The following is a 24,353-nucleotide window of genomic DNA, read 5'->3' on the forward strand; positions in this document are numbered from 1 at the left end:
CAAATGATGGGTAAAGAAGAGCACAGTAAGCTCAGACAGAAACTATTTAAAGTGGCTCAGCATTCATTAACTACAAAAACTCTAAATTAAAACAAGTGAGATAAATTACGAACATTAATTCAAGACATAGGTATAGATGTGTAATACGATATCTACGAGGCTTCTCATACCTTATTGGGTCCATAGTAATGTGCAAAGAACTTAAACTCCAGGATGAAATTTATGTCTATCTAGAGAATCACTTTTCCTGAAAGATTTAGAAAAATATAGTTAATAGTAAAACAGATATGAAACAGTCGATGATGAGTTGAGATAATATTTGTATGATGTGTATATATCTATATACACACCCATACACAATCATATATTTCCTTTACTTCTTTGGTTTATTTAGGAAGAATAATGTGAAAAAAATCCAAAAGACTAAAAGACACATGGGAATGGCAAAACTGTCAGGTATTAGACAGCCTTAATCTTTATTGAATCTCCTTTCCTTCATTGTTTATAAATATGTTCAAAGTGCTGTTAGATCCATGGTACAAATACTGAGTCATAACTCGTCTCTCACTCCTTGTAATTGCGGTATTTTAAAGGTCTTTTAACAAAGAACATTTGACTTACTCCCCTCAACTCTCTTTTGGCTGACATTTGCTTTTGCTCTCTCTTTTTTGTCATTTTCAGTCATCACAGAGGCTGAAGGAAAAGGTATGAAAAAAATAAAGCAAGACTGTTCACCTGGTGACACTCAAAAAACTAACTCTTGTCCTAAATTTTTCATTTTTGGGTGGACATGCATAACTTTGACATGACCCTGAATACATCTGGGGATTTTTAAGGAACAAAATAACAAAGCAGGGGTAGCCACTCCACAGTCTTTGAACCAGAAAAAACATGTTCTATTAGGCAGATTGACAAAAGCTTTACATAGGTATGGGGCTCAAAGTAGAGTATTGTCCTGTAGTCTTGCTTCTCCCCACATTTGTGTTTCTAAGTTGGGGAGACTTAGATAACCAGTGTCAAGTACCTTTTTCTTTGTTGTTGTTACATAAATTAACTCATTTATTATAGGCTAGCAATGTTTCAAATGGTGAAGCTTCTACTGGTCTTTCGACTCCTTCAGTCCTCTGATGGCAGATTTTACTGTGACAGCAGAAGTGGTGTTGTAGGTCCAGGCGCCACCAGCGATGGTTTTCATGCAGGAGCCACAATGCCAGATCCCCACAGCTCGTCTTTTCATCTTGATTTTGCCACAGAAGGAGCAAGTGTACTTGGCGTGCTGGCTTATTTCAATCTTCTTCACCATTTTCCTGAGGGGGGCACCATAACGGGTCCCGTATTTACCCACGATTCCGACCTTCTTGGTGCGTTTAGCCATGTTGCCACAAACTAGGTCTGAGCCCAGAGAGTCAAGTACCTTTTCTATAAAGTATGCAGAATCAGTGATGTCAGAGTTGAGCAGTTCTTCTTGGTTGGCATCATTTTCCAATGATATCTCTCCTTTTCTATCTTGTTCTGTGTCTTAAAAAAAGAATAAAAATAAAGAACAGAGCATATAAATATCTACTTAATTACAAAGAAATTTCTCTGCCTTCCTTCTCCTTCACATCAAATATTTATAATACAAATTCAAGTGCAAAAGTATAAACCTAGGGACGCCTGGGTGGCTCAGTTGGTTGAGCATCTGCCTTTGGCTCAGGTCATAATCCCAGAGTCCTGGGATCAAGTCTCACATCGGGCTCCCTGCCCAGCGGGGAGCCTGCTTCTCCCTCTGTCTACCACTCCCCCTGCTTGCATTCTCTTTCTCTGACTGACAAATAAATAAATAAAATCTTTTTTTTTTTTTAAAGGAAGGAGAAACCTAGCTGTGTATTCTTCCAAAGCAGTGCCCTTACAATGATTGTTTAAAATTACACTGGCAATGGATGAATCACTAAAGTCTACACCTGAAACTAATATTGCACTGTATTTTAACTAACTGGAATTTAAATAAAAACTTGAAAAAAAATTACAATGGCAATGAATATTAAGTGAAATTAAAATAATTCCATTTAATGTAACATCATAAATTATTAAATTTATTCTTAAGTATTGAACTAAGAAATGCAAGAATTGTACATTGAAAACCATAAGACGTTGTTGAAAGAAATGAATGAAAACCTAAATAAATGTAAAGATATCCCATGATTTTGGATTAGAAGACAACATTTTAAGATTGTAATTCTCCCCAAATTAATCTACAAATTTAACACAATCCCTTTCAAAATCTTAGCTGACATTTTTTGCAAAAATTGACAAGCTGGACTTAAGATTCATATAGAAATGCAAGAGACTCAGAATAGCCAGATAATCTTGGAAAAGAAAACAATGTTGGAAGATTCAACTTCCTAATTTGAAAACTTACTACACTGTTAGAAGAAGACATGAGTAAATTTTCATCACTTTGAGTTAGGCCATGGTTTCTTAGATATGATGCCAAAAGCACAAGCAATGAAAGGGAAATTGAAACATTGGAGTTTTATATATGCAAATATATTTACCTCAAATTATGCCATCAATAAAGTGAAAATATAGCACAAAGAATGGGAAAAATGTGGAAATCATATCTGTTAAGGTCTAGTGTTTAGAATATATAAAGAACTCCTACAACTCAACAATAAAAAGATAACCCAGTTTAAAAATGGGCAAAGGATTTGTATAGATACTACTTCAAAGAAAATATATGGTTCACAAACATATGAAAAGATGCTCAATATTGTTAGTCATTAGGGAAGAGCAAATTAAAACTATTACAATGAAATACCATTTCAAACCACTAGGATTACTAAGATAAAAAGATAGTTAAGTGTTGACAAAGATGTGGAGAAATTGGAATCTTCATACATTGCTACTGGGATTATGAAATGGCTAATGCCACTTTGGAAAACAGTTTGGAAGTTCCTAAAAATGTTAAACCTAGATTTATCATGTAATGCAGCAATTCCACTCCTAGATACATACCCGAGAGAAATGAAAATGTACATCCATTTAAAATCTTAAGAGTGTTCATAGCAGTGTTATTCATATAACCAAAAAGTGAAAACAACCTAAAAGTCCAACTGATGAATGGTTAAATAAAATTTGGTATATCTATACAGTGGAATATTATTAGGTAATATAAAGGAATCACATACTGTTATATGCTGCAGCATGGATGAACCTTGGGAACCTTATGCCAAGTGAAAGAAGAAAGTCACAAGAGGTGTACTACTCCATTGATTTAAAATGACCAGAGTAGGTAATCCATAGAAACAAAAGATAGATTAGTGGTTGGGGTTGGGGGAGGTAAGAATCTGCTAATGGGTGGAAGGGTTATTTTGAGGGTGATGAAAATAGTCTATTTTGTCAGTGAGGCTTTAGGCCAACGTGTTATCCTTTCCACAGTAAGGATCTAAGACACAATAGGGGTTGGGGGAGGTAAGAATCTGCTAATGGGTGGAAGGGTTATTTTGAGGGTGATGAAAATAGTCTAAAATTAGGTTGCAAAATTCTATGAATCTACGAAAAACCATTGATTTGTATACATTGAAAGTGTGAATTTTATGGCATATGAATTATATCTCAATAAAGCTGTTATAAAGCATTGTATAACAAAAGGTTATAAAACAAAATGAGGTTAGGATAAAAATACATATGTTTTATAAGAGTTTACAAATGTATTTATATTCCTTTTTTCATTTTGATACTGATCCTCCTAGGGGGCCTGTGAATTTGAATGGCACATATCATGAGAAAAGAAACATGCACATAATGGTTTACTTGTCATATTGCAAAATTTGCTTGGTTCTATAGGTAAAGCTCTGTTTTGCAAATCACTAGCCTCCACTTAAAACACATAATTTCCTATCTCATGAATCTTTTATTGTGTGTAATCAGACTTAAAGAATACATTTTAATTTCAAAACACTATAATGGAGCTTAGTGATCACTTAATTCTTTTATTCATAAGGACACTGAAGGCCAGAAGAATTAAACTCCAAAGTTAAGCACATGATCATTGAATGGATCTGGGTTTAGGTGCTGGGTATTGTCTCAAGTCTAGGGAAAAGATCTAAATTTGAATCTCCAAGGTGTCACTTACTAGCTCCCCCATTTGTAACACTGACCTAAACACTTATGAAAGTGTATTTGTTCAAATAAAGTACAGATATTAGTTGACATTATTGTTAGAGAACTTCTAAATCTTTTATTTTTTATTTTTATTTTTTTTTAAAGATTTTATTTATTTATTTGACAGAGACAGAGATAGCGAGAGCAGGAACACCAGCAGCGGGAGTGGGAGAGGGAGAAGCAGGCTTCCCCTCGAGGAGGGAGCCCGATGTGGAACTCGATCCCAGGACCCTGGGATCATGACCTGAGCCGAAGGCAGACGCTTAACGACTGAGCCACCCAGGCGCCCGAGAACTTCTAAATCTTTTAAAAGGGGAATTGTAACATTAAATGGCCAAAATGACCTATACTTATGTTAATACACCAAATATATCATTTTCTCCTAATTTGTTTAAATCCTAGCACTATCACTTTTTAGCTGAATGATCTTTTTTTATTTTAGGAAATAATAATTTGTCATTATCACTTCATTTTACAGTTTTCTTTGGTTTACAGTAATGAGGTCATATTATAGATGAGCCAAGACATAATGAGAATATAAACATATATTTTCTCCTTCGAGGACAGCTTATTTTGAATTTAAATATCCTTAAATATCATAGATCCAACATTCACAAATTAAATTCTTAGATCCTTACTGTGGAAAGGATAACACATTGGCCTAAAGCCTCACTGACACAATAACACTTATTCCATCAGTGTGTGCATTTCAAGCTTTATTAGTTTAAGAAGAAAAAGCATTAACATTCATATGACAATGCCTCAGCTATGAAAGGAAGAGGCAGGTCGGTTTTCTCTGAAAATAAAGTCAGCACAAACTTCATTTGAAGTCTTGACATGGGCTTCACTAATAGAGCTACTTTATGATAAAGATGCATCTATGACCAAAAAGAGATATGCTATCCATAATTTATACACTTAAAATGAAATGTACTTTGGAAGCATGTGGAAGAAGACAAAATACATAGTGACTGGAAGTATATTAGGTACTAGAATGTTGCTGTGATGAGGCGGGAGGTATGAAGGTGAATTACTTCATTCTGAAGGGTTCTCCTTGGAGGGTTAGAAGTGATAGTAGAACCATGACATTTTTAAGTGGTGTGCCTATATGCGTATTCTCAGATGTCCAATAGGAAAGAAATGTGTATGCATATGCATATCTTTGAGCATTAGACATGTTAAGTATTAAAAATGTTAATTTCAAACATTAAAAAATGAAAGCACAATAAAGCATTCCAATTAAATTATATCTAGAATATATTTAGAAATTATATTTAGAAATCCTCCCATATTTATGCATATCTTAGTATTCAGAGTATTTCAGAAGCCCTTATACTTTTCATAAATGAATAATAGCGGATGCTTAGTGAGTGCACCAGAGAGGTTAGACATCAAATACTTTGTGTAGGATAGTACAATCAACTGTTTCGACTAACTTAAAAGTCCTTTTTTTAAACATAATCTTAATTTATTAATAAGGGCATACTGCTGTTTTCCAAAGAATAGATAAAAATAATGATATATTGGGAATGACAATTATACCAAAACATAATTCTTTAATCAAAAACCCATTAGGCTTTCCTTACTTATTAAAATATTCAAACTGATTTTACACCAGATGTGAAGTCTGTATGCCAAAATATACACATTCAAAAAATAAAACTTCTTGGGGCACCTGGGTGGCTCAGTTGGTTAAGCGACTGCCTTCGGCTTGGGTCATGATCCTGGAGTCTCGGGATCGAGTCCCGCATCGGGCTCCCTGCTCAGCGGGGAGTCTGCTTCTCCCTCTGGCCCTCCCCCTCTCATGTGCTCTCTCTCTCTCTCTCTCTCTCTCAAATAAATAAATAAATAAAAAATCTTTAAAAAAAAACAAAAAATAAAACTTCTTAATTATTAAAAAAAAAAAAAGGATAGTAGGAAGGGAAAAATGAGTAACTTAAAAGTCTTACAGCTGCCACTGATTTTTGGAATTGACCACATTGGCCAATTTTCTTTATCGTACTGTTGCTATAAATAAATATTAATAAGTTCTAGTATGCAGATTTGCTTCATTAATTCATTGTCTCTGTTTTTCTATAGTTTCAGTTCTTTATTTGTTGCTGTTATTTTATTTTGCTTTCTTGTCTCAGCCCTCTTTGTGCTGTCATTCTAGTATTGTTTACAAGGGCATTCCCTTGTGAAATATTTCACTAACAAGGTTCCCTAAGGCATATTTATTCTAGTTTCCTCTTTTTTAAAACATCATCTTGCTTGTGTTCAATCAAATCAATATAGTTAGCCAGTTCTTTCAATACTCTTCATTGTCATGGAAGTAATGTTTCATTCTAGAGTTTTTAACTTACACCTCTCGTTTACTTTCCTCTCAAATGCACAGAGATGATACAATTCCTTCAAAGTTTGCATGTTGAATGAGTGTATATTGAGAGTGGTTTCCTTGGAAACACTAAGTATGAAAAGCTTTATATCTGCTTGCTTATCAACTAGTAGATTGATAGCTGTTTCTCTGTAGAAATTGTCAGTTTATTTCAGAACGCTATGCACATTAATAGTGAAATGCACAAAAATCAGAATTGCTTCACTAGAGACAGTAATGAGGAAGAGAAAACTTAATGTGCTTCAGATAGAATGAAGCATTTATTTTAAAACCCTATGAATTTTACACTGGAGTATGAACTTTTTCTTGGTCTCTTCATAATGGATTTGCATTCATTTAGAATGATGAAATAAAATTATTTCCCATTTACTTTTGTCTCTTACCATTGTTGATGAACTATAAAATAATGAGATTTTTACTGATGCTTTTTAAAGTTGGGTTCTTATTGGAATAAAGTACAATCACTATTCATGCTTGTATAGAGATAGGTTACACTTCTTCAGTTCTTATGAATTTGTTGATAGGTTAAAATCAATGTGAAATTATTTATCCTTTCTTTCCTCATTTCATAGAAAAGAGACACGTGATATAGGTGATGTTAGCAAACTAGATAGACCCCCTGGTGTTTGTGATAGTATTTGCATAGGATTCTTAAGTTAATTTTGTAGATTTGATTCTAGCTTTTCCCCTTTTTCCATCTTTATTATAAGCTATTGGCCAGACCTTATTCTTTAATGAAAGAGAGAGAGTGTCTATACGATACAGTGAATATGTCAGTTTAGAAAAAAATTTAATGTCAAGTGAGATAGTGTCCATATAATACAAAATAATAAACATACAGTTTTAATAAACATCTAAAAATGCCAAACTAGTTAATGAAAAAAGAACCTTCACAAAAAACTCTGAACAATCTATATATTCAAGTTTCATCTGTCTAAAGTGGAAGATAGACCAAAAATCTGTTCAAGATTTGAAGACTGGTACAAATGACAATGAGGGCTTGGCTATTAAAAATTTAAAAGAGTGGCATTTAGTGGATTTTGGCCCATGTGCATGCTTTCATTTTGGTAGCTCTTCATTTTACTAGCCTCCATTAAAAACAGTTCTTTAAGCTTAAGTTATGCAGACTTTATAAGGTCATTTCTCTTGAGAATAATTTCTCTCTCCCATTTACTTTCATATAAATTTCATAAAAAATATACTTTCTTTACAGAGATTGCCCCCCTGCCCAAGTTTGGAGACTATTTTCTTTAATATTCTTCCCACCAGTTCAGCACACTGGCATACCCTGTTCTCTGCCAAACCTGGCCAGAACTAAGTACCATGTGTGTTGGGTCCAAAGTTCTCAACTGCCTTTTTAACCAGCTATACAAATGTCCTTTCATTTGGGGATCCTGAGTGATTTATGAAGCCCACCCTTGAGTCTGCCACACTTTGTCCTTAACACTCATTTCTGCAGGTTGGTAGTGGGACCACTGGTTAAGATCTCATCAGTGCTAAGCAGCTTCTAGGCAGAAGGGGAAGAGGAATGAGTCTGAGCTTTGTAAGGTATCCAGTAGAACTGGGATCATCTGGCTTACAAGCACAACATACTGCTGCATTCTATCACTACTAAATCCAGAGGTTTTCTCAGCTACTACATACACAAACCAGGCAGGATCCAGTTCATACCTGACATTTCTGTGACTCTATGCTACTCCTTCCCCATCATCCCTGATGAAGTTCATCCGAAGTTAGCATTGCCAAGCACCTCACAAAGTACCAATAGGACCATGATCATTACAAGACATTGGATGGAGCCCCCCTATAAACCCGGGACTTGCTTTTTTGTAGAGAGTAAACTAGCACAGCCTCTCTCTACTCTAGAGCTGGTGACCTGAATCCATTTTTTCCTTGTGTCCTTTAGTCAAGTGTTTCTTCTGTGCTGAAAGGGCCTGAGACTCCTTTCTGAAGATTCCCTACTTGTGATGCAGTAGAATAGCCAACAAGTTTGGAATAGGGCCTAGCATCTGGCAGAAGGACAAGGTGGGGCTTACCAAGTCATGCTGTTCCCTCCCATCCCCTGGATTGGGTATTCTTGACTCTCACATTGATCATCACATTATCTTGTCCACATTAGTTCTTTTTTCTTTATTGCAATATACTTGACATGTAACATTAATTTCAGGAATACAATGTAACAATTTGATGTATGTATATATTGCAAAATGAAAACCACAATAAGTTTAGTTAATACCTATTGCCATACAGAGTTACACATTTTTTTCCTTGTGGTGAGAATTTTAAAGATCTACCATCTTAGCAGCTTTCAAAAACACAATGCAATATCATTAGCTATAGTTACCATACTGCACATAACATCCTCAGGACTTATTTTATAACTTAAAATTTGTACTTTTTGGTCACCTTTGCCCATTTCACTCCCCTACCCTTTACATCTGGCAATCACTTTTTTTTTTTCTTTTTTAGATTTCACATATAAGTGAGATCATATGGTATGTGTCTTTCTCTGTCTGACTTATTTCACGTAGCATAATGCCCTCAGTCCATTCATGTTGTCACAAATGGCAGGATTTCCCTTTTTTTAAATAATGGAATAATAGTCATGTGTGTGTGCATGCGTGAACACACATGCCATTGATGGAGACTTAGATCTTTGCCATATCTTGGCTATTGAACATAAAGCTGTAATGAACATGAGGGTGCAGATGTCTTTTTGAGTTAGTATTTTTGTTTCCATTGGATAAATACCCAGAAGTGGAATTGCTGGATCATATGGTAGTTGTTTTGTAATTATCTGAGGAACTTCCATACTGTTTTCCATAGTGGCTGCACCAGTCTACATTCCCACCAACAATGCTTTCCTGTTACTTATTTTTTATATTGTTACCAACATTTGTTCTTTCTTTTCTTTTCTTTTTTCTTTTCTTTCTTTTTTTTTTTTTTGATAATAGCCATATCTCACTGTGGCTTTGGTTTGCATTTCCCTGATGGTTAGTGATGTTGAGTACCTTTTCAAGTACCTGTTGGCTACCTATATATCTTCTTTGAAAAACTTTGAAAACTTGAAACAAGTGGTGCATACTCCACCCTGACCTAAAATAGTATAAATTCAACTGGCTTGGCAGATACCTCACTCTGCACAAGCTTCAGACACCACCAAACTCTGGATGTGTAACTTGAAAAACTTTGAAAAAATCTGTCTATTCAGATCCTCTGCCCATTTTTTAGTCAAATGCTTGTTTTTTGGTTATTGAGTTGTATGAGTTCTTTATGTACTCTGGATATTAGCCCCTTAACAGATATGTGATTTGTGAAAATTTTCTCCCATTCAGTAGGTTGTCTTTTCATTTTGTTGATGGTTTCCTTTGCTGTGCAGAAGCTTTTTAGTTTGATGTAGTCCCACTTGTTTATTTTTGCTTTTATTGCCTTTTCTTTGGTGTCAAATCCAGAAAATCATTGCCAAGACTGATGTCAAGGAATGAGGCACAGGGAGAGCCCTCCCTCCAAGGTCTCTGGAAAAGATTATAGTTGGCCCTTAGATGTGTGTTTAATTAGAAGCCTGCCCCTCCGGCAGCAGCTGTGAAGGTAAGCTAATAGGCCCCTTTCACAGAAAAATGGGGCATTTCAGTCTCTTGCTTCTCTGCTTGGGGAGGTGGCTAGTTAAGAAGGCTTTCTCCATTTGTTATAGTCCTGTGAGATGTATGAATGTAAACCCTGCTGCCCGCCAGAGCCAGCCAATCAAGGGGCATCCCCGGGTGGCAGCTGTAGAAACCAGGGCACCAGAAGTGTGTACAAGCTCCTTCCCAGGAGATACCGGTGACCTTGAGTGAGGCAGAGGGAGAGAGCAAAGATGGTACCTGCTGGTCTCTGTCTTTGGAGAGTATTTCAGTAGGCCCCTAGATGTGTTTTAAGTTAGATGCCTTGTTCCTCAGGCTTGAGCTTTAAGATAAACAAACAGGACTCTTTCAGGTGTGTTTCAGTCAGCTACCTCTGCACCGGGCTCTGGGAGCTAGCCAGATGAGCTTGTGGCCCTTTAAGAACTGTTTCTCAGTTACTATAGTTTTGTGGGTCTCACAGATGCAAGCCCCATTGGCTTTCAAAGCCAGGTATTTTGGGTCTCATTTCTCAGGCATAGATCTCAAAGTTTGGGGTTTCAGACATGGGGTTCAAACCCTTCACTTCTCCGAGAGCAGCTTGGAATTTTGAGTTCCCTCCAGATAGTGGGTTGCCACACTGGCAGTGGGGTTTACAGTGAGATCATGTCTCTGTTTCTACTACCCATATTGATGTAGGTTTTTTCTCATTTACCTGACATATAGGAATTGCTCAGCTACTTTTGGGGTTTCTTTCAGAGGAAATTGTTCCTTATGTAGCTGTAATTCTGGCGTGTTCATGGAAGGAGGTCAGTTCAAGATCCTCCTACATTGCCATCTTGAAATGGAACCCACATTAGTTTGGGTTACCTGTTAGGTCTAACTAAGAGTGAGACATTACTTGGAACTGTGGCCCAGGGGTGAACCTGGGAGGGAGATTGCCACTGCTTCTGAGAACCCCTACCCAGAATCCTCCAAGAAGAGAAGCCAGAAAGCGGAAAGGATAATAAACCTGTGGCCAGAAGGCCTGACATTCTGGGCTGCCAGATCCATGGGCATTTGTATGAATCCCACCGGAACTGAGGAATTCTATGGGAAAGATTCCGCTTATATCCACAATCATCCCTGCATCCAGACCCTGGCCCCAAATCTCCATAACAGGCTTGCCTTACTTAGGCTTGGGTGTTCCAGCTTACATTCTACTGAAAATCCTTCAGGATGATCACAATTTAATAGCATTGAAATGATGGGTAATGACTTAAGGGAGGGATCTGGCAGAGCTGGCAAATCTTCTGTCTTAACAGGCTACTTCTTAAACAACCTGTCTTCTCAGAAGTTTCCTCTTAGATTCCACAGATCAAGTGACCCTGATCCTAGAGGTAGTCAGATATCCAGGAAGCCTGGTGGTCTCAGCCTTATTTTAGTCCTTTCTTGTTCTATACTTATTCCTGTTGATTCCAACAAGAGCAGGGCCAGATCAAATCATCAGTTTCATGTTTGAGAAATGGCAACAACAATATATAGGATTTGGTTTATGTCCCTTTTAGTTTGCTTTATTCTTATACCTACACCCAATGAAGAAGATATGCATAAAATATACTTCAAGAGTATAAGGTCTCAGTATTTTCCTTTGCTTTTCTTGAAGTTTACACATCCAGAGTTTGGTGGTGTCTGAAGCTTGTGCAGAGTGAGGTATCTGCCAAGCCAGTTGAATTTATACTATTTTAGGTCAGGGTGGAGTATGCACCACTTGTTTCTACCTATTACCATTTAAGAGAATTCAGGTATGTTGTTCCAAGCTGTATTTCTTACTACATTATCAGGCCTACACAGGATTTAGTGCAGCCAGCCTGGCCATGGCTTATCACACATGAACATCTTGGACCAGTCTTTGGAAAGTGGGGTCAAAGGAATTGCTTTGAAATAAATTAGGAATACTTTTATTCAGAAGGTTGGGTCAGGATGGGTTCTGTGATCAGCATCATTTAAGTTTTACGAGCTTCGTTATATTTATAAAATATTCAGTGCATTGCTAATGCCATAATACTTACATTTGCTACATTATATGCATATGTTCTTTATGTATCATTATTTCAACCATATACCTGGATGTTTTCTTTAAATTAAGTGTTTATTTTATATGAATTCATGCTTTAAAGAATAAAATTAAAGTATACACATACACGTACGCATGTAACTACACATGCACACGAAGCATACCAGGACATAACAAGAATTAAGAAACAGCAATCTTTTTTTTTTTTAATTAAAAAAAATTTTATTATGTTCAATTAGCGAACATATAGTACATCATTAGTTTTTGAAGTAGTGTTCAACGATTCATTAGTTGCATATAATACCCAGTGCTCATCACAACATGTGCCCTCCTCAATACCCATCACCCAGTTACCCCATCCCCCCCACCCCCTTCCCTTCTGTAATCCTCAGTTTGTTTCCCAGAGTCCAGAGTCTCTCATGGTTTGTCTCCTTCTTTGCTTTCTTCCCATTCAGTTTTCCTTCCCTTCCCCTATGGTTATCTGCACTTATATTCCACATATGAGTAAAACCATATGATAATTGTCTTTCTCTGATTGACTTATTTCACATAGCATAATCCCCTCCAGTTCCATCCATGTCAACGCAAATGGTGGGTATTCATCCTTTCTGATGGCTGAGTAATATTCCATTGTATATATGGACCACATCTTCTTTATTCATTCATCTGTTGAAGGATATCTAGGCTCCTTCCACAGTTTGGGTATTGTGAACATTTCTGCTATGAACATTGGGGTGCATATGCCCCTTCTTTTCACTACGTCTGTATCTTTGGGGTAAATACCTAGTAGTGCAATTGCTGGGTTGTAGAGTAACTCTATTTTTAATGTCTTGAGGAACCTCCATACTGTTTTCCAGAGTGGCTGTACCAGCTTGCATTATACCAACAGTGTAAGAGAGTTCCTTTTTCTCTACATCCTCGCCAACATTTGTTGTTTCCTGTCTTATTAATTTTTGCCATTCTAACTGGTGTAAGGTGGTATCTCATTGTGGTTTTGATGGCTAGTTATGTTGAACATTTTTTCATGTGTCTGTTAGCCATTTGTATGTCTTCTCTGGAGAAGAAGGTATAGCAATCTTAAAGGCATTTACTATAGCTTGAAATGTAATAAATTTATTTTCTTATAGTTTTGGATTAATGGAACTCTACATTTGTGAAAAACTTTTTATGTGTTAAGTTACATTTTTTATTTTCTTAACAAATGAAATGGTGGCCATTGGAAGGTAGGAATGACTACAAAGAAATGAGCATAGCTTAGTCAAAGGGCGGTAAAAAATACAGGCTTTCTTATAGCTGAAATGATGAAAAGTATGAGTAAAAAGTATTTTCAAGTGTTCTTTGCTCTTTTGTTACTTGCCATCTACCTCCTTCTCAGCTATAGTGCTTCTGATTTTTTATAGTATTTTTTCCAGGTAGAAAATTTTGGTTGCTGGGGTAAAAAGATTCCTATTATTGTAGATAGTATTAAAATGGATTATCATAATCCTTGTCTTTTATTATAGGTATCTTTGTGGAAGCAAATGGAAATAAAAAGATTTGACATTTGTAGAAACCAAATACCTGAAATGACTAACAAATTCTACTATTTGCAAACTTGAACTAAAGCTGAAACCAATCTTTTTTCTTTTTTCTTTTGGCTCAACTATTCCCTTCTACTTAAAGTTTCTTGCATTCTTCTTTTATGAACTGGATTATAAGATTCTTCATCTCTGAATTGGTACTCTTCCTGTGGTTTTGTAGTGAAATCAGATTTTCTCTCAGGTACAGTCATACTTTATGAATCAGTTCAAAGAAGCAGACACTGAAGCCATGAAGACTGAGCATAGAGACAGAATGGATTTACTATTGTAATCAGCAAATCTCACTCAGAAATATCCCTTTGACATTTAACAATATATACTACTGTCCTGCAAAGTAACTAGGCATAAATAGTATATGGTTTAAGAAGATGACTTAAGTCTTAGTTTTAAACAATTCAATCAATTTAGAATCCTATTTTTTTAAATTTCTAGGTCATTTTTATCTAAAAATAATACTGTGTTAAAAATTGTGTCTGATTCAATGTACTGCTAATCAATTTTCTCCTTCTATCTCTGACTCTCTTTTATGTGTCTCTCTGGTCTCATGTTTTTCCACTCTCATGTCCTGGTCAGGTTTCCTCTCCTTTTGACACCGTGCTCCTCCCTTAGCAGCATTCCTACGTCTCTTCTGTCCTGTGAGGTTGTTGTGTATAGCTGCTCTCAACTCTACACTCAATATATCAAATAGGCATAGAAGGTGTTCTGTGAGTTGGGCCTCAGATGGAGAAGAGCCAGGAGTGGGGTCAGTTGGCTGTGTATGACCAGCCCAAGGATGCCAGCACAACTGGTACAATTTGTGGCAGAGGAAACAAAGACTGAGCAGGGTGGCACCCCTTGAGCTAGATTTAGGGGCAGGCCAGCCGAGCAGCAATTGTTGAGGAAACCATAGAGAAAGGAAGCTGAAATATCACTAAAATGAAACAGAGCTGTTTAATCCAACTTTCCATGTGTAACTTCTTACATAACCGGAAAATGTAATTTGGCCACACTAATGCCAAAGTAGACACTGCCCTTAAATGGAAAGGAAGAGAAAAAGGCATTCTCACAGTGCTGATACATAGGCTAAACGTTTTTTTGCAACCTACTTGGAGTCTGCCAAAGTCAGAAGCTATAGTCCGCTCTAACTCTGAGCTTGAATAACACCTGGTCTACTGTAGTTTACTTGGAATGAGTGATTTTCACAAAATTTAACCTAAACCTAATTTCTCCAAAATGCTTCCAAGCAAGCAGTCTGGTTTATACCTCTGCAAAAGAAAATAAGAACTACAGAAAAATAGGAAATGCTTTGTTGAGTTTTTTGTTTTTGTTTTTCATAACCTGGGTTCTCCTTAACTGGTAGAGAAGACCAGGGGAGCAAATTTGTTTTCATATACTATTTTTTTTAAATTTTATTTTATTATGTTATGTTAATCACCATACATTACATCGTTAGTTTTTGATGTAGTGTTCCATGATTCATTGTTTGCATATAACATCCAGTGCTCCATTTAGTACCTGCCCTCTTTAATACCCATCACCAGGCTGACCCATCCCCTCACCCCCCTCACCTCTAGAACCCTCAGTTTGTTTCTCAGAATCCATAGTCTCTCATGGTTCGTCTCCCCCTCTGATTCCCCCCCTTCGTTTTTTCCTTCCTACTATCTTCTCTCTCTCTCTTTTTTTTTAACATATAATGTAGTATTTGTTTCAGAGGTACAGGTCGGTGATTCAACAGTCTTAAACAATTCACAGCACTCACCATAGCACATACCCTCCCCAATGTCCATCACCTAGCCACCCCATCCCTCCCACCCCCCACCACTCCAGCAACCCTCAGTTTGTTTCCTGAGATTAAGAATTCCTCATATCAGTGAGATCATATGATACATGTCTTTCTCTGTTTGACTTATTTCGCTTAGCATAATACCCTCTAGTTCCATCCACATCGTTGCAAATGGCAAGATTTTGTGTGTTTTTTTTTTGGATGGCTGCATAATATTCCGTTGTATATATATACCACATCTTCTTTATCCATTCATCTGTTGATGGACATCTTGGCTCTTTCCGTAGTTTGGCTATTGTGGACATTGCTGCTATAAATATCGGGGTGCGTGTACCCCTTCGGATCACTACATTTGTATCTTTGGGGTAAATACCCAGTAGTGCAATTGCTGGGTCATATGGTAGCTCTATTTTCAACTTTTTGAGGAACCTCCACACTGTTTTCCAGAGTGGAGCACCAGCTTGCTTTCCCACCAACAATGTAGGAGGGTTCCCATTTCTCTGCATCCTTGCCAACATCTGTTGTTTCCTGACTTGTTAATTTTAGCCATTCTGACTGGTGTGAGGTGGTACCTCATTGAGGTTTTGATTTGGATTTCCCTGTTGCTGAGTGATGTTGAGCACTTTTTCATGTGTCTGTTAGCCATTTGGATGTCTTCTTTGTAAAAATGTCTGTTCATGTCTTCTGCCCATTTCTTGTTTGGATTAGTTGTTCTTTGGGTGTTGAGTTTGATAAGTCCTTTATAGATTTTAGATATTAGCCCTTTATCTGATATGTCATTTGCAAATATCTTCTCCCATTCTGTCAGTTGTCTTTTGGTTTTGTTGACTGTTTCCTATGCTGTGCAAAAGCTTTTTATCTTGATGAAGTCCCAATAGTTCATTTTTGCCCTTGCTTCCCTTGCCTTTGGCGATGTTTCTAGGAAGAAGCTGCTGCGGCTGAGGTCGAAGAGGTTGCTGCCTGTGTTCTTCTCTAGGATTTTGGTGGATTCCTGTCTCACATTTAGGTCTTTCATACATTTTGAGTTTATTTTTGTGTGTGGTGTAAGGAAATGGTCCAGTTTCATTCTTCTGCATGTGGCTGTCCAATTTTCCCAACACCATTTGTTGAAGAGACTGTCTTTTTTCCATTGGACATTCTTTCCTGCTTTGTCAAAGATTAGTTGACCATAGAGTTAAGAGTCCATTTCTGGGCTCTCTATTCTGTTCCACTGATCTATATATCTGTTTTTGTGCCAGTACCATACTGTCTTGATGATTATAGCTTTGTAATAGAGTTTGAAGTCTGGAATTGTGATGCCACCAGCTTTGCTTTTCTTTTTCAACATTCCTCTGGCTATTCAGGGTCTTTTCTGGTTCCATACAAATTTTAGGATGATTTGTTCCATTTCTTTGAAAAAAGTGGATGGTATTTTGATAGGGATTGCATTAAATGTGTACATTGCTCTAGGTAGCATTGACATATTCACAATATTTGTTCTTCCAATCCATGAGCATGGAACATTTTTCCATTTCGTTGTGTCTTCCTCAATTTCTTTCATGAGTATTTTATAGTTTTCTGAGTACAGATCCTTTGCCTCTTTGGTTAGATTTATTCCTAGGTATCTTATGGTTTTGGGTGCAATTGTAAATGGGATCGACTCCTTAATTTCTCCTTCTTCTGTTTTGTTGTTGGTATATATAAATGCAACTGGTTTCTGTGCATTTATTTTATATCCTGCCACTTTACTGAATTCCCGTATGAGTTCTAGCAGTTTTGGGGTGGAGTCTTTTGGGTTTTCACATAAAATATCATATCATCTGCAAAGAGTGAGAGTTTGACTTCTTCTTTGCCAATTTGGATACCTTTTATTTCTTTTTATTGTCTGATTGCTGAGGCTAGGACTTCTAGTACTATGTTGAATAGCAGTGGTGATAGTGGACATCCCTGCCACGTTCCTGACCTTAGGGGGAAAGCTCTCAGTTTTTCCCCATTGAGAGTGATATTCGTTATGGGTTTTTCATAGATGGCTTTCATGATATTGAGGTATGTGCCCTCTATGCCTATACTCTGAAGAGTTTTGATCAAGAAAGGATGCTGTACTTTGTCAAATGCTTTTTCTGCATCTATTGAGAGGATCATATGGTTCTTGTTATTTCTTTTATTAATGTATTGTATCACATTGATTGATTTGTGGATGTTGAACCAACCTTGCAGCCCAGGAATAAATCCCACTTGGTCGTGGTGAATAACCTTTTAATGTACTGTTGGATACTATTGGCTAGTATTTTGGTAAGAATTTTTGCATCCATGTTCATCAAGGATATTGGTCTGTAATTCTCCTTTTTGATGGGGTCTTTTTCTGGTTTTGGGATCAAGGTAATGGTGGCCTCATAAAACGAGTTTGGAAGTTTTCCTTCCATTTCTAATTTTTGGAACAGTTTCAGAAGAATAAGTAGTAATTCTTCCTTAAATGTTTGATAGAATTCCCCTGGGAAGCCATCTGGCCCTGGGCTCTTGTTTGTTGGGAGATTTTTGATGACTGCTTCAATTTCCTTAGGTCTGTTCAGGTTTTCTATTTCTTCCTGGTTCAGTTTTGGTAGTTTATACATTTCTAGGAATGCATCCATTGAGTCCAGATTGTCTAATTTGCAGGCATATAGTAGCTCATAATATGTTCTTATAATTGTTTGTATTTCTTTGGTGTTGGTTGTGATCTTTCCCCTTTCATTCATGATTTTATTTATTTGGGTCATTTCTCTTTTCTTTTTGATAAGTCTGGCCAGGGGTTTATCAATCTTATTAATCCTTTCAAAGAACCAGCTCCTAGTTTTGTTGATCTTTTGGTTTATATGTCATTGACTTCTATTGCCAATCTAATGTTTCTACCATTGTAGGTTACAGACCTCTTGTCCTGAGTTGCTTTCAGGATTTTCTCTTTGTCTCTGAGACTTGTGAGTTTTACTATTAGATGTCGGGGTGTTGACCTATTTTTATTGATTTTGAGGGGGGTTCTCTGTGCCTCCTGGATTTTGATGCGTGTTTCCTTCCCCAAATTAGGGAAGTTCTCTGCTATAATTTGCTCCAGTATACCTTCTGCCCCTCTCTCTTTTTTATTCTTCTGGGATCCCAATTATTCTAATATTGTTTCGTCTTATGGTATCACTTATCTCTTGAATTCTGCCCTCATGATCCAGTAGTTATTTATCTCTCTTTTTCTCAGCTTATTTATTCTCCATCATTTGGTCTTCTATCTCACTGATTCTTTCTTCTGCCTCATTTATCCTAGCAGTTAGAGCCTCCATTTTTGATTACACCTCATTAATAGCCTTTTTGATTTCTACTTGGTTAGATTTTAATTCTTTTATTTCTCCAGAAAGGGTTTCACTAGTATGTTCCATGCTTTTTCCAAGCCCAGCTAGTATCTTTATAATCATCTTTCTGAACTCTAGTTTCGACATCTTAATAATGTCCATATTGATTAGGTCCCTGGCAGTTGGTACTCCATGCTCAGCCAGCCTGTGACCGAATGTTTCTATCTCTGGCACAGGACCCTGTTTGGAGTCTCTAAACCCAGCCTATTCCTGAGGTGCACTCCCACACTACTCCTCCTGGGGGAGAAAGGGTAGTCTCTCTGGATCTGCCACTTGTTGGGTCCTTGCTGGAAGAGTAGTGGCCCGACTGTGCCCCGGATCACAGTTTATGGCAACCCGACCTCAGAGCCCAATCCTCAGCTTCGTCTCTGCAGCTGGCTTCCCTGCTTCAATACCTGGGAGCTCTGCTGCACTCAGGCACCCCCGGTCTTTCTGTGACCCTGAGGGTCCTGAGACCACACTGTCCCAGCGAAGGTTCCACCCCCCACTTAGCCAGTGGAGTGACGTCCCTCAGCAGAGCAGACTTCTAAAAGTTCCGTTTTTGTGCTCCGCTGCTCTATCACTTACCGGTAGCTGGCTGATGGAGGCTCCCTCTCCCTGTGGTCTATCTTCCCATATATCACCTCGCATTCACATCTCAACATGTCCTAACTTCCAGAAAGTGGTCGCTTTTCTGTTCAGAGAGTTGCTTCTATTCTTTTATTTTTTAATTTAATTTAATTTGATTTTATTATGTTATGTTAATCACCATACAATACATTATTAGTTTTTGATGTGGTGATCCATGATCCATTGTTTTCCTGTAACATGCAGTGCTCCATGCAGTATGTGCCCTACTTAATACCCATCACCAGGCTAACCCATCCCCCCACCCACCTCCCCTCTTAAACCCTGTTTGTTTCTCAGAGTCCATGGTCTCTCATGGTTCATCTCTCCCTCCAGTTTCCCCCCCTTCATTTTTTCCTTCCTTCTCCTAATGTCCTCCATGCTATTCCTTATGTTCCCCAAATAAGTGAAACCATGTGATAATTGACTTTCTCTGTTTGACTTATTTCACGTAGCATAATCTCCTCCAGTCCCATCCATGTTGATGTAAAAGTTGGGTATTCATCCTTTCTGATGGCTGAGTAATATTCCATTGTACATATGGACCACATCTTCTTTATCCATTCATCTGTTGAAGGGCATCTCGGCTCTTTCCACAGTTTGGCTATTGTGGACATTGCTGCTCTGAACACTGGGGTGCATATGGCCCTTCTTTACACTACATCTGTGTCTTTGGGGTAAATACCTAGGAGTGCAATTGCTGGGTCATAGGGTAGCTCTATTTTTAATTTTTTGAGTCACCTCCACACTGTTTTCCAAAGTGCTGTACCAACTTGCATTCCCACCAACAGTGTAAGAAGGTTCCCCTTTCTCCACAACCTCTCCAACATTTGTTGTTTCTTTCCCTGTCCATTTTTGCCATTCTAACTGGTGTAAGGTGGTATCTCAGTGTGGTTTTGATTTGGATTTCCTTGATGGCTAAGGATGATGAACATTTTTTCATGTGTCTGTTAGTCATTTGTATGTCCTCTTCAGAGAAGTGTCTTTTTTGTCTTCTGCCCATTTTTTGATTTGATTATTTGTTTTTTGGGTGTTGAGTTTGAGAAGTTCTTTACAGATCTTGGATACCAGCCCTTTATCTGTAGTGTCATTTGCAAATATCTTCTCCCATTCTGTGGATTGCTTCTTTGTTTTGATGACTGTTTCCTTTACTGTGCAGAAGCTTTTTATCTTGATGAAGGCTCAAAAGTTCATTTTTGCTTTTGTTTCACTAGCTTTTGGAGATGTATCTTGAGAGAAGTTGCTGTGGCCGATGTCTTGGAGGTTACTGCCTCTGTTCTCCGCTAGGATTTTGATGGATTCCTGTCTCACATTGAGGTCTTTCATCCATTTTGAGTTTATCTTTGTGTATGATGTTAGAGAATGGTTGAGTTTCATTCTTCTGCATGTGGCTGTCCAATTTTCCCAGCACCAATTAGTGAAGAGACTGTCTTTTTTCCATTGCATATTTTTTTCCTGCTTTGTTGAAGATTATTTGACCATAGAGTTGAGGGTTCATATGTGGGCTCTCTGTTCTGTTCCATTAGTCTATATGTCTGTTTTTGTGCCAGTACCATGCTGTCTTGGTGATCACAGCTTTGTAATATAGCTTGAAATCGGGCAACATGATGCCCCAGCTTTGTTTTTCTTTTTCAACATTTCCTTCGCGATTCGGGGTCTTTTCTGATTCCATACAAATTTTAGGATTGTTCCAGCACTTTGAAAAATGTCATTGGAATTTTGATTGGGATGGCATTGAAGGGATTTGATTGGGATGGCATTGGGATGGTATAGATTGCTCTGGTAGCATAGACATTTTAACAATGTTTATTCTTCCGATCCATAAGCATGGAATGTTTTTCTATCTCTTTGTGTCTTCTTCAATTTGTTTCATGAGTGTTCTGTAGTTCCTAGAGTATAGATCCTTTACCTCTTTGGTTAGGTTTATTCCAAGGTATCTTATGGTTTTTGGTGCTATTGTAAATGGAATCCTTTCTCTAATTTCTCTTTCTACAGTTGCGTTGTTAGTGTATAAGAAAGCAACTGATTTCTGTGCATTGATTTCGTATCCTGCCACATTACTGAATTGCTGTATGAGTTCTAGTAATTTGGGGGTAGAGTCTTTGGGTTTTCCACATAAAGTATCATGTCATCTGTGAAAAGATAGAGTTTGACTTCTTCTTTGCCCATTTGAATACCTTTTTTGTTGTTGTCTGGTTGCTGTTGCTAGGACTTCTAGTACTATGTTGAACGATAGTGGCGAGAGTGGGCATCCTTGATGTGTTCCTGATCTTAAGGGAAAGGCTCTCAGCTTTTCCCCATTGAGGATGATATTCACTGTGGGTTTTTCAGAGATGGATTTTATGAACTTGAAGAATGTTCCCTCTATCCCTATACTCTGAAGAGTTTTAATCAGGAAAGGATGCTGTATTTTGTCAAATGCTTTTTCTGCATCAATTGAGAAGACAATATGGTTCTTCTCTCTCCTCTTATTAATGTGTTCTATCACATTGATTGATTTGCAAATGTTGAACCACCCTTGCATCCGGGGGATAAATCCCACTTGGTCGTGGTGGATGATCCTTTTAAGATATTGTTGGAACCTGTTAGCTAGGATTTTGTTGAGGATTTTGGAATCCATATTCATCAGGGATATCGGTCTGAAATTCTCCTTTTTGATGGGGTCTTTGCCTGGTTTGGGGATTAAGATAATGCTGGCCTCATAGAATGAGTCTGGAAGCTTTCCTTCTGTTTCTATTTTTTGAAACAGCTTCAGCAAAATAGGTATTATTTCTTCTTTGAATGTTTGGTAGAAATAAGAAGAGTGTGGCTAGAATGTAGGGAATGCAGAGAATAGATTAGAGAGGTAGGTGAGGGCCAGATTATATAGGATTTTAGAAGCCACAGTCAAGTTTTATTCTCGTCACTCTGGGATGCCATTGGTGAGTTTTTAGAAATAGAGAAAGTAGCAATATAAGACACTGTGTACCTCTGAAACAAATAATACATTATATGTAAAAAAAAAAAAAAAAAAGAAGATAGCAGGAGGGGAAGAATGAAGGGGGGGAAATCAGAGGGGGAGACAAACCATGAGAGACTATGGACTCTGAAAAACAAACTGAGGGTTGTAGAGGGGAGAGGGGTGGTGGGGGGAGAGATTAGCCTGGTGATGTGTATTAAAGAAGGCACTTCTGCACAGAGCACTGGTTGTTATACGCAAACAATGAATCAAGGAACACTACATCAAAAACTAATGATGTAATATATGGTGATTAACATAACATGAAAAAAAAAGAAATACAAAAAAAAAAAAAAGACACTGTGGAAGATGGGTCACTGGGGATTAAGAGTGGGAGACCAGGAAATCTGTTAGGATGTTAATGTAGTATTCCAGGTGAGAGATGAGATAGTTTACATTAAGTTGCACCAACAAAAAAGATGAGAAATTACTCAATTGGGAATGCACCTTTGAAGTAGAGACAGGAAGAGTTAGTGATTCATTAGTTGATGGGTGTGAGGGAAAAAATGAAACATACTCAAGGGTCAATCCAAGTTTTTATATTTGAGTAACCATATGAATGGTGTGCCATTTATTGAGAGGGGGAATGTTTGAGGCTAAGTGCATTTTCCAGGCTAGAATTTATGTTTTACTTGGGCTTTCTTAGGTTACAATGATGATGACATGTAAGTAGGTAGTTTATGAATCTGGGACAAAGGTGAATTGACCAGTCTGGAGATACAACTTGGAAGATCATCAGCATAAATATTGTTTAAAGCCATTTGATGAAAAGTCACCTAAGGAGACATAGTGTCAAGAAAAGGGTCAAAGTGAGTCCGTGGGGTCAATCCAACCTTTACAAATCTGACTAGAGAGAAGGAGGGGGCAACAAAGTGAACTGAGAAAGTATGAGCAGGGAAGCAGTAGGAAAATCTAGTAACTGATTACCCAGCAGTACATGAATGTTTTCAAAAAAGAGAGAGGACTCAAACATGTGAAAATTGTTAAAAAGTAGAAGATGAAGATGGAATACTAACCACTGGTGAACTACCTCTTTTTCTCATGTGATAATCTCCCCAACTTGGGCCTCTCAATCTCCATCTGTTGGTGGAACCCTGACTCAGTAACAGGGAAGCAATCCTATCCCTAGATCAATCAGTAATTCATATTATTGGTATTTTATTTAACCTTACTAACCTATTGCCTGAGGCTTGCTCCTCAGTGACTAGGGTGACCATGTGTCCCTGTTTGCTCAGCTAAGTCTCAGATAATGCTTTTTAGTGCTTCATTTTATGACCAAAAGTGTATGATAAATTATATGGTCACCCTACCAGTAATCTTGAGTTTGAAGCACCAGGGGCAAGGACTCAGTTATAGGGGAAATATATTCTGCTTATGTGAAGTGCAGAAGAATTTTTGCTGCTTTTGGCTTGCAAAGCAGCTGAGTCCTCTGAAAACTGTAGAGATTTGGTGAAATTCCAGATGTAAGTTGATAGTGACAGGTCTGGTCAGGTCCAGTGAGTCAGGCTTTTCCAAACTGCATTTCAGTGAATGGAATTGAGGGTTAAGGAAGGAATAATCTTACATTCATATTGCTCATGCACAGGCTCGTGAGATACCTCATTTAGGTATTCTCAATTTGGCTCTCGATTTGGATTGGTTTCAGTGCCTCCCAACATTTTTCATGCCATTGCCCATATTGAACATGATAGTGTATTTGCTGTTCATTGGAGTAAATGTACCAACACCATATGCCTGGAGGATACAAGTACTCATGAGTAACCCATTCATGACACAGGAATGGGTCATAGCATGCTACTGGGAAAGCTGCATGAGAGACAGGCCCTTTAGGAGGCAGGTGAGAGATTCCTGAACAATTTTACAAGAGGCAGGGGAAGTAGCC

General features: G+C 37.7%; 2 protein-coding genes across 3 annotated transcripts in view; one reads left to right on the top strand and one right to left on the bottom strand.

The window, feature by feature from the left end:
* Positions 1 to 24,353, top strand: part of LOC116632639 — a 1,010,297-nt gene that overhangs the window by 416,815 nt on the left and 569,129 nt on the right. The window lies entirely within an intron of this gene.
* Positions 1,042 to 24,353, bottom strand: part of LOC116632924 (60S ribosomal protein L37a-like) — a 55,810-nt gene continuing 32,498 nt past the window's right edge. For both annotated transcript variants that reach the window (XM_032405001.1, XM_032405002.1), the window contains one exon: positions 1,042 to 1,518. In XM_032405001.1, coding sequence (XP_032260892.1) covers positions 1,097 to 1,518 — 422 coding nt within the window. In that variant the 3' untranslated portion in view covers positions 1,042 to 1,096. The remainder of the gene's footprint in view (positions 1,519 to 24,353) is intronic.

Source organism: Phoca vitulina, unplaced genomic scaffold, assembly GCF_004348235.1.
Source record: "Phoca vitulina isolate PV1807 unplaced genomic scaffold, GSC_HSeal_1.0 scaffold7, whole genome shotgun sequence".
Lineage (NCBI taxonomy): Eukaryota > Metazoa > Chordata > Mammalia > Carnivora > Phocidae > Phoca > Phoca vitulina.